Source organism: Pteropus vampyrus, unplaced genomic scaffold (genome assembly GCF_000151845.1).
Source record: "Pteropus vampyrus isolate Shadow unplaced genomic scaffold, Pvam_2.0 Scaffold49, whole genome shotgun sequence".
Lineage (NCBI taxonomy): Eukaryota > Metazoa > Chordata > Mammalia > Chiroptera > Pteropodidae > Pteropus > Pteropus vampyrus.
In genome coordinates, this window is record NW_011888830.1 from 6325585 (window position 1) to 6336967 (window position 11383).

At 48.3% G+C, this 11383-nt stretch overlaps 1 protein-coding gene across 1 annotated transcript in view; it reads left to right on the forward strand.

Moving 5' to 3' along the window:
- Positions 1–11357, forward strand: part of SFMBT2 (Scm like with four mbt domains 2) — a 168521-nt gene extending 157164 nt beyond the window's left edge. The window contains exons 16-18 of the mRNA XM_011359659.2: positions 1584–1844; positions 2641–2769; positions 9514–11357. Coding sequence (XP_011357961.1) covers positions 1584–1844; positions 2641–2769; positions 9514–9654 — 531 coding nt within the window. The 3' untranslated portion in view covers positions 9655–11357. The remainder of the gene's footprint in view (positions 1–1583; positions 1845–2640; positions 2770–9513) is intronic.
- The last annotated feature ends 26 nt before the right edge of the window (positions 11358–11383 follow it).

Below are 11383 nucleotides of genomic sequence, written 5' to 3' on the forward strand. Positions count from 1 at the left end.
GGAAGAATTTTTTTAAGATTTTCTGTGGTAGGTTCTTGTGGGTGTCTAGCCTGATATAAGGAAGAGATGGGGGTGATTAAAATCGGGGCAGATGATCATTGGTAGGCATTGGCGAAGAAGCAATGAGACTGTGTGCTATCGTGAATGTCGCTGGATTGGTTGATTTGGAAAACAATATGGCTGGAAGAAGAGCACAATGAAACGAAGTTTTGGCAATGGCCACTAAACCAGAATTCCTTTCTAGGTTCTCCCACTGAGAAACTGTAATGAGTCTGTCACTGCCCTTCTCCGCACGGGTCAGCCTTCCCGTCCTCTGCTTCTCCCCTGTGCGCCACTGTCCTCGGGACACGCTCCAGTGGAGCACGTCACTCCCCTTTCTTTGCTCCTGTCTCTGCTTCACCACCGTGACACAGACTCAGAGTTGCCACACGGCCCATAGCGCCTTTGCTCTGACCTCTTCCTGGCAGGCTGTTCCCTCCTTCATCACTCGCCTCTTCCATCTCCCTGTCACGTCGGTGACCTCTGCCTTTCCTTGTTGGCCTTCTCTAGGCCCCGCCCCACCTCCAGCCTGGCCTCATTTCCATGCCTCAGCCGCTCCCAGACACCTGTGCCACGGGTTGTACGAGCTCAGAATCTCTCCGGTCCAGGCTTCTGCTGTTTCTGCATGTCCCCTCAGTTATTTCGCATCCGATGGGAGACCACATCTCTGTCACAGTGTCCTGGAGGTTTGCTCTGCCAGCCTATATTCCGGCAAGCTGCTGGGGTATTGCTGGGACCACCTCCCCCGCAAGTGCAGAGAGTGCTCTGAAGACCCCCAGTTGGGATTTGTCCACTTGTGTGTCAGAGCCAAGAATCCAAACGTACTAGAAACAGTCATCAGAGTATGCGTGTCCTTCTATTTTGTACACACACGTATACACATCCCCCATTCCACGCTGTGCACATTCATGGAGGAATCGTAAGAATCTGCCCCTTCGTCCACTTGTCTGTTCTCTGTCCCTATGTGAACATGTGTGTCACCTTTAAAAAAAGCTTTGAATTCTCCCTCTCCTTGTAGCCTATTACTACGGGAAGAGAAAGAAGATCATTAAGCCCCCAATCGGGGAAAGCAACGTTGAGAGCGGATGCCCGAAACCAGCCAGGCGTCGGAAACGGCGAAAATCCATTTTTGTGCAGAAGAAACGGAGGGCTTCTGCCGCAGACTTTGCCGCAGGCTCGGGGGAGGTACGTCTACCCAGAGCACCTTCCAGCCGCCACTGGGACTCAGGGTCCTGGCTGGCCAATAGGCCAGCGTCACAGCGAGGGCCACATGAAAGTTCGATGCTGAACGGTTAAAACTGCGGGGTGCCTGGGACCCTTCCCCTTATTTGTTGAGAACAGATGTAACAGTGTCAGCTGCCCTGGCTGGGGAAGAGCTGCCACTGGCACCCTAGATGGAACCATCAGATGGGTCCTGTGGTGCCAGACCAGGGGGTTTACACAGGGCCACCTGGGCAGAAGGGGTCTAGGGTTCGAGGCTGGCCCGCTGCGTTCGCGAGGGCCCCGCCTCTCCTGACCTGTCGGCGTGTTTCCCTCCTTCGCAGGAGAGTGAGGAGGAGGAAGCGGATGCCGTGGACGATGACACAGGGAGCGAGGAGACCGGCTCCGAGCTCCGGGATGACCAGACGGACACCTCTTCGGCCGAGGTCCCCTCCGCCCGGCCCCGGAGGGCTGTCACCCTGAGGAGCAGCTCCGAGCCTGAGCGCCGCCCACCTGTGGACAGGGCACGACGGGGCCGTCGCGTGCAGGCCACCTCCTGTGCCGTGGGCGACAAGGGCCCGGCAGCCGGCCAGGACACGGCAGAGGTAAAGCTTGCAGGCCCTGGAGCTGGCTTGTCTGGGCGGGGTGTTGAAGAAAACGCATTATAGTTCACGGCCTAGATTTTGGGATGCGACTTCAAAATACTAAACACACCAGCAGCTGCTCCAGCTTCATTCTTCAGTCAAGGGCAAAAGGCTTGATGATTTCACATCTTGACTGGCGGGTCAGTGAATGTCAGAATGGAGTTCTGAGGGAAGCAATGGCACCTCTTTTGCTGGAAGGTTTTAAAACCACAAGAGATTCTTGTCAGGCAAACAGAAGTCCTCGGGATCTGGGACACAGCAGACTCTCTCTTTATAGGGCCCTTGGCGATGCCGGAAAATGGCAGGTCAACCTGTCAGGCTTCTCCTGAACCCATAGATGCTAGGTGATAGCTGCAAGGTCACTGGCACCATCCACCACCATCACAGGAATGAGCGTGGGAATGGCGGGCTCTCCTGCAAACGTTTGCATGCACCCCTCGCCGTTCCTGTCTCCTTCTGTCAGAGCTGCGTAACTAATACAGAGGCCCAAGATTTCCTGAACTTGGGATTCAACAGCTGCTATCACCATGCCTTGTATTTTAACCTCTAAATGTACACATCATCGTACAAAAGTCATAAAACTCAGACAAGCTGCTGAGAAAGTCCCTAGAGACTGGCTTGAACAGGTGCCTCCCGAGAAACCAGTGGGTGGAGGCCCTCGCGGTCCCAGGAGCCTGGCTCCGGCCCACAGGGCTTTGGAGAGGACCCTGCCGACCATGCGGTGGTGAAATGACCTGCTGCTCCTTTTCCTCTGCAGGAAATAAAGCAGGAGGAGGAGGGGAGACTGGTTCTGGAGAGCAACCCGCTGGAGTGGACGGTGACTGACGTGGTGAGGTTCATTAAACTGACGGACTGCGCCCCCTTGGCCAAAATATTTCAGGAACAGGTACGGTGTCTCTGCACTGTGTTTGCTGTTTTCATAATACTCTCTGGGTCTCAGACCTTCTGTCGTAGCTGGCTGCCTGTGGCAGTCTCAGGCAGAGGCAGGGGCAGGGTGCTTCCCTCTTACTTGTGTGGGCGTGGGGTGAAAGTCTGGGGTCCACACATGCTCTCCACTGACATCTCCTTGGTGGGCTCTTTGCTGTTAAGCAGAGATGGAAGTCCCAGCTCTCCACTTGGCCTTCTCCAGGTGGTGAGGGCCTGGTGCCACCTGGCCAAGCCAGAAGTCTGGGCCCCTGGCTCAGCCCCTGCTGGTGTGGGTGGGGTGGGCCGCTTGTCCTGCGGTGGACTAGTCATTGTCTAAAAGGCTTTGTCTCCCGAGCACCCCTTTCCTGGTCCTTTGACAGAGAGGTCGGCCTCTAACGGGCCTCTCATCATCCGTGCCACTGGCACTTCTGAGTCACCAAAACCCAGAGCACGCACCACCACGTCATATCCTGGGTCCTCTGGTCCCAGGCGGTCTGCCTTCTCCCCACTTTCCAGCGTCTTCGTATGCGTGTTGTATTAAAACGCCCAGGGCTTTTAGGGTTGCAAAGCAGGAGAAATAGGGAAAAATATGTCAACCGATCCTCCCAGAAGAGCACGCGTTCTGTCCCTCTGTGTTTTATTTGATACCACTGCCATTGGTTTTCTTTCTTTCCTTCTTTTTTTGTAAAATATTTTAAAGCCTCTCTGGTACATTAGGTGTTGTGCTAAATGATGAATAAATACAGAAACAGTTGACATAATCTATACTTGGAAGGAATTTTTAATTTAACAGGTGACAAGACTTAGATTAGCTAAAACGTAAGTCATGCCACGTATGCTGTGCAGTGAGAAAGGAAGGTTTTTATTTAGTTTCTCTTAAATTAACATGTGAACAAATTGTTACTCTGAGCACGCCGCCTTGCACACCCCTCACTGGCCTCGCACAAAAGTTCACATTTAAACCTGCGTTCAGTTTATTGACATTTCTCGCATTGTTTCACAATGTAAATATGTCTCTCAAGACCTAATATATTTTTTAAAAATACAGTTTCCCACATGATAAATTTAAAATATGTCTATCCATTCTTTTTCTAGATGACACAAACCAATAGTCTAGAGGGAGGGTAATTCAAGCAATAAATCAGGAAGAAAAATGAAAGACCTCTGATTTCCCATGCTCCCAGTGAATTTCCCGGATTTCTCCCCAAGTTCACCATAACGCAGTAATGAATTGTAAAAAGCAAATTAACGTGGTTCCAAGCTCCTCTCGGGGAGGGTAGCTGTAAACATTCAGCGGTCTCCTCCGCAGACCGTAGACCCCTCCGTACTAGACCCCCAGGAGGCGCGCGCCGAGAGAACGACTCGTGATGAGAAGGACAGGGTCACCTCCTCACCGTCAGGCATTAGCTGCACGTCCTCTCTGGGCGACACGTAAAAGCAGACAAACAGGGAAAACTTTCATTTTACGGAAGGAACCTGGGTAATGAGTGTGTCTCTTTACCTGAAACACACAAACAGAAGAGAAAGAATTTTAAGAAAGGTTTCAGGACTTAAGTGACTCAGGGTATACTGATAAGCCTCCTCTCTGTCTTGAGAACAAAAATACAGCAGAACTTGGAAAACTGGCTTAAAGCACTGCCTATTATAGCATTTTTTTTTTTGTAGTGTCACTATTAATAGTGGCACTACATAAAAAGAAAAAGAAAAAAGAAAAACATTGCATTCGACTACATGACAAGTGCTGATGACACAGTTTAACATGTATCTGTTCATTCACGTGTACATTCAGCATATACTGATGGAGTGTCTGTTATGGGCTTTGCAATAATAGTCAGGTATATATGGAAGGTAACATTCTAGGTTAGTCTGAAATTGTGTTTTCGTTTTATTTTGGTTTTAGCCTCAAACGCCCAGTTTTAACTGAGCAGTGTTTTTCAACTGATGCAATCGCAGAGCAGAGGACAGAGTGTCCCCCTCCCAGACACCAGGTTATCTGTGGGAACCCAAGACCTTTTGCGGAAGGTTAACAGGCTCATGTGTTGCCTCCTTTTACAAGTTTCTAGTAATAAGAAAGAAAGCGAAAACAAAGCTGCTTTAATTGTCCTTCTAAGCCCAGTTTATAACACTGTCTCAGGAAGTTTCAGGCCTTCCCAGGCTTCTAGAAGTGGAGTGTCCATGGCCTGTAACCACTTCCAGAATTGAGCACGGGGTAGGGCCCTCCCTTAAAAGCCTGGTCCTCCTTACCTACTAATTTCTCATGTAGAGAGAAAAATAGGTAGACTTTAATTGATAATAGTCTTATTCCTATTGAATTTTAAATTTCATGTTAGGCCATTTTACCTGTCACAATAAAAGGCTATTGCCCTGCTGTGGGCTCTGAAGTATGCGGGCACTAGAGGTTTTTTCTCTTCAATCAGACCTTTAATTACTAATTTGTACTATCATCTCTGATCCCAAATGCCACGGCCATGATTTGGTGAGACCTCCAGCGAGTCACTCCAGGTGCTGTGTGAGTTTTTAGATGAACTAGAAGGAGCCCTGGGTCTTTATTCACCAGCGTGTGAGAGATCACAGGGCGTGGGATGGTAATAGCTACGTGCATTTGCTCCCTGGTTTTGTGAATTCAGACACTCCTAATCACCAGGAGCGTTTACGGAGATCTCAGACCCCCAGTTCGCAGAGTGCCTGCCTTTCAGTTCGCAGAGTGCCTGCCTTTCAGTTCGCAGAGTGCCTGCCTTTCAATTCTGTACGCTATAATTTCATGCTGCAAACGTGTACGTTTTTCAGGAAAACTCCACACGTCTATAACTAAACAAACACAAAACTCTTAAATGAAGTTCTGCCTATTCATTCGCCTTTTATGAGCCAGAAACACATAATAAGCAAAGTACCTAAATTAGTGTTTTACTTTAATAAAAAAATTTCAGGATAGTTTGCAGGTTTAGTTCACATTCTTTCTGTTTCTATAGACCTGACTCTCTCCGTTAGGAGCTACCAAGCCCTGTACTGAACCCTATGTCAAAATGAATTTAATTTTTTTCATGTGCTAAGCATAACTTTCATGTTGTGTATTTTATTACATTTTTCCTAAAATTACTACTCCATTTATGTTAATGCTATCTGGACCATAACAAGTGATTTGCTAGCAATTCTGAATTATATGACAGCATATGTATAAAAATTAAATTAACTCTGAGGTCTGTTATTACATAATCAATGAAAAAAAAAATTATTTCAAACCAGAACAAAAGCCACGTATGCGAAAGGACTGCAGGGTGGGATTCCTCCCTCATTGCTTGACAGCTCGTGGTATCACCTGTGTTATTATTTTGCCCGATTTTTCTTCCATTTATCCACCGCTCCCTCCCGTTCTACTGTGAGACCGTGGAGTGGATGCTGGCTGCATGCAGTCTGCAGCACGAATGAGTCTGGGACAGAGGTGTCGGGCAGCTGCATTTGACATCACGGAGCCACCTCCACTGTCTTGCACACCGGCGCCAGTCTGATGGTCAGGTTGCTAAACCGTAGCAACTTGCAGCAGGCAGTGTGCCACTCCGGTGTTTGGGGACCGGGGGCCTGATTTTATTCTGGGTCTCATAGTCTTCTCAGAGTGAGAACACTGAGTTGCGTTTTACATCGTCGGGGAAGATGGAGAATGAAGTGCGAACCCGGAGATGACAGCCAGCGGCCATGAGGCGGCCGAGTGTAGACAAGCTGCAGGTTAGCCACTGCTCCCACCTCAGATATCGGGCCCAGTTGTCAGTTCTTCCCGGATGAGAAGCAGGCGAAGGGTCTCTGATGAATCAGGTAGCTTAGCCTCAGCCCACCCCACCCCGTGGTCTTTGTCGTACTGCAGCTCGGAGTTTTCTGCATACAATTCAGCTCGTGTGTCTCCTCAGCCTGTCAGTCTCAGTTGTGCGAAGCCTTCCACGTGGGCACCGTGAGAGCCACGAGACGCGTTTAACCTGCTCTTAAGGGGATATTCAGAGACACAGACTTGATCCCGTCTGTCTCAGGTTGCCCACTCTTGAAGTCCAGACCGAGGGGTGTGGACTTCCCCCCGCCCCCACCGTGGCCCTAAACTGGGACCCCTTGTAAATTGTAGGCTCGCCCCTTTGATCTCCACTAACGCAAATACTATTCTGAATTTTGTTTTGTCAAGCTCTCGTTTGATTTTCTCTTATATATTTTTACTAAGTGATGTCAAAATATTTTCCAAAGTAGTACATCGAGGTGGCATCCTATTGAGTGTGGCGGTTCCCTTTATGACACACATCTCCGTCAGTGCTTAGTATTTTCAGACCTTAGTTTCTGTGGCTGTAAGACCATATTATACTGAGAGCTTCATCCGCATTTCCCTGATTCCCTCAGGTGTCAGTTTAGGCATCTGCAGCCTTCCTTGGCGCCCATGAGAGAACGGTTCAGTCGCCCATTTCGTATGAGCCCGTAGCTCTGTGTCCATACATTAATTTTCCTGTGTTGTAATGGTCTATGGATTTGGCTGCCTCCCTTGAGATTTGTAGTCTTCTTGTGGGGAATCTTTATTTTGTTCAGTGTGGGATCCCCAGAGACCATGAGAGTGCCTGGCACTTAGTAGGTGCTCAATAAATGTTTGTTGCATAAGTGACATCCTCCACTTGAATGTGGTGCATGCATATGGCTGCCCCCTTAACTGAAATTGTCTGTAGAGTTACACATATATATTTTAGGGCTGATTTTTCAGTTGTAATTGATTCTATATGTCTAAGGACGGCCATCATGACTGACTGTAGGTGTTGAAAGCTGAGCTATAATTTTCTCTCCAGTGTTTAATATCAGAAAACCACATTCCCAGTTCCACTGCTCTCTAGCTCTGTGATCTTGGATCAGCTAGCTTTTCTGGCAGTATTTCCATCTTTAAAAAGGTTTTCAGCTCCTAAAATAAGTTCGGGTCTATTCTATCCTGTTCTGTTGATTCTTTTGAACCTAAGGATGAAGCTTACTGCACGCAGTCTCGTAACATCAGCTTTCTTCTTACTTACAGTGTATTTCTTTGAGACTCTCGATACCTACAAGACTTTGTATCCCTGGGTCTGTGCCCTCTCTGTCCACTTGCTGTGACATACGTAGATTTGATTCTGAACATGGAATTGGCTAAAAGGTTCCAGACCAAGGGGTTCTTCTGTTTGCTTCTCCACCTTGAACGACGTACTTTTTCTCAGTATTTCTAATTTCCCTTAACTACAACCAGCCTTTTAGGTAGTATCTATAAAGCAAGTAGAATAACATGCTAAAACTCTAGAGAAAAAAAATGATATATATGTAGCATCAAAAACTCATTGACAGTGTTATTAGTTTACCTTCTACTTTCAGTATATGTTCAAGACTAATCTGTGTACTTAGTGGCCATATTTGAGGCTTGGTTGAGACATGGCTTATAGTGGCATGCATCCTAGCTAGTGCTCATCTGTAATTTAGAAATAGTAAGTTGCACTTGCTTTGTTACTTTTTCAGTTAATGCTTAATTTATATTGCTGCTGTGCTTATTAGGGAGTATTTGCACATCAAGATGTTTTTTGAACTGATCACATAAGTTACACTTACTCTCAACACAGGTCTTTCCAAAGCTAACACATACACAGTTTGATTCTTCGCTGTAGATAACTTTCAAGGCAGCTAAATAAACCATTAGTTTAATAAGAAAATAAGCACCTACACAGACTTCATTGATACATGCTGCCTAAGGTCCATGCCCCCATGCAGTTGTGTGGCTATTAAGTCTACGTGGCTTATCGCAGCGCTGGGCACACGACTTCCCCAAGTAGCAGGAATTCTGGTGTGCCAAGTTCCGTTTATACTGTCATTCCACCACCGACCTTTGTCATTACCTTGAGCCTCAGCTATTCCCTCTGGAACATGAGGTGTGCCCTGGTGCCTAGGAAGAAGGGTCGCAGTTCTACTCAGTCACCCAGTCACACAACATCTCCATCAAGAAACCTGACCATTCTAGGAAGCAAGTGGGTAAAGAGCAAAGATATCCAGCGGGGTGATCTTAAAGCTTTGGGGTGAGCCTTCGTACCCTTCTTCCTGCGGTGCATGAAGTTTAATAGTCATCTCGTGAACACCTAAAGGCAAAACAGGAGATAGACCTGGACCCAGGTAGCACTCATTCTGGGCAACGTCAGTGTGTGAATGTAGATGTGTGTGCACGTACGCGTGTGCATGGGTATGTGTCTGAACACCTGTGTTTTCTTCTGTGGAAAACTGCTGTGTAGTCGGTATGTCTCTCCAGCATCTTCTCGCCCATTCTGATGTGAGGTGTCAGACCTGCAGGGAAGAGAGGCTCTCCTCCTAGTGGAGAGCCCTTTTCTAGCTCAGATGAGGTCACAGTGGATCTGTTGGGGGGGTCTGGGTCCTGGGGCGGGGCGTGCTCTCCCAGCGAGGGTTGCTGAGCATGGCAAAGAATCCCTGCAGCAGCTCACCTCTCCGGCTCTGTCTCTCCACTAGCCTGGGCATGTGTTTTCAGAGTAGCCACAATGTTTTGAGCAAAGAGGATTTATTAACCCAGGTGAGGCATACATCAAGCCAAGCTGCTTTCTGCCGGCATGCTCCAGAATCAGAGGCGACGAGAGCAGCCCCCGCACGCCCCACGCCCCACGCCCTTAGCCCCAGGACAAAGGCTGTGACAAATGCCTTGCCTTGGTGCACACTGTCTCAGCTCTAACCTGGCTCTGTTTTCCGGCAGGACATCGACGGGCAGGCGCTCCTACTGCTGACACTTCCCACCGTGCAGGAGTGCATGGAGCTGAAGCTGGGACCCGCCATCAAGCTGTGCCATCAGATCGAGAGAGTTAAAGTGGCTTTCTACGCCCAGTATGCCAACTGATTCTACCTTCAGGGGATGTGGCCCATTGTGTTGGTGATGCCGTGTTTTGGGAAGGTTTTCGGGATTGGAACTTTTATTTTTCTGGGTTATGAGAGATGGTTCATATACTGTTACTGAAAAGCAAGAAGCGTGAAGGACCTCCTTCACTTTCATCCACCAGCCTGTTTCATAGTTTCATGTTTTAAAGCTCATGCCAGGACCACAGCAGTGGCCTCTGGATAGTGTAAATTAAAGTTCTGTGTCAGACCTGTGGGTCATGGAAGAGCTTTTTCGTACATCCATAGCTCGCCTTTCTCCCACCCCAAACCAGGCAGCTGCCTTTGAACAAGGTCCTTCACCACAGCCCACATGTTCTCGAAAACTAAGGTGCAGTTCGTATCTGTCTTTTTCAGTGTGACCAAAGAGGGTGCCTATCGTTTTTGCTCTACTCATCCTCAGACGCATTTATAGATGCTTCTTTCCTGTCGAGACACGTGTGGCTGTCACCACAGTTTGAGCCGATCTTGGTGATAACTCATTTCTCAAACATGTAGCCGATGTTTCAGGATGCAGTTATAAAAAGATGGGCTAAACCTGCATCACCTGTCAGAGGTGCCTTTTAAGCAGCAGGGGGCGTGAAGGAAGGCGGCGTGGCATTGCGGGGAGACAGTTTTCCTGAGCGATGGGCATCTGGAAAGTCTGTAGAGAGGACTTCTATTTGCAGATACTCTTGTGGAACCTCAAATATCGCTAACACTCTAATTTAATTGTGATCAGACTGGGGAGGGACTCCTTTCGTCTCTTGGGAAATGCTGAGTCGTATGTTGAAGGGAAAGCTTAGTTTCAGAGAGCAGGAACGAGAAGAGACTTGAGGGAAGCATTTTACAAAGCAGCCACATCCCTTAGCAGGATCCCTGCACAGGCTCCAGAGAGAGTCCCTCTGAGTGCCACGCATTCGGGGCAGCCCTGGCACACTCGTTACGACAGGCACGAGGAGCCACGCACCCCCAGCAGATGCAGCTGAGCGAGCGCTGAACCTGGAGTCAGCCCTGGTCCTTAACCTGGCATGGCTAATTACTAACTCCGTGATCTTGGGTGACTGAGTCGCTCTGGACCTTGTTCTTGCAAAGTGACAGGTTGGAGCACTTGTGAGTGGAGGGGTGGCACACGTTTTCCTGTCCCCATCTCCTTCCTGCTAGGTTGGCCAAAATGAGAGAAGGGGAGAGCAGGTGAAAAACGAGGTGTCGCCGCAGCTTTGTAACTCTAATTCCTCCGTTCACTCCGGCTTTGACATTGCTTATGACATTTCTTGGGCAATTTTCATAAAATCTGTGAAGTTGCTTGCAGAAAGGTCTGCAGCTCTGAGAACTTCATGTGTGTATGTCCTGAGTGACCCAATGTACATATTCAAACCCAGATGGCCTATGATATTGTTACCTAGTCGCCTGGATGCCTTTTCAAACTTATGCAAGGAAACCAAACCTTCAGATTGTTCAGGAGCGGACGCGACGAGCAGAGGCTGTGTTCCTCCTGTGACTTTTTTTCGTTATAATCGCCTTGATCTTTTCTTTTTGATTGGAGTGTCACCAGTTCCAGTCCTACCACGTGGGGGGCTGACTAGCTGCTCGTATCTCTGCTACCTTTTAAGGTGTGACTGTCAGATTCGGGCAAGTTTGATTACTAATGCTAACCATTATTAACACTCTGTGACTGTCAGAGATGAAAATGGAAAACATATTTTGCAGCTGAG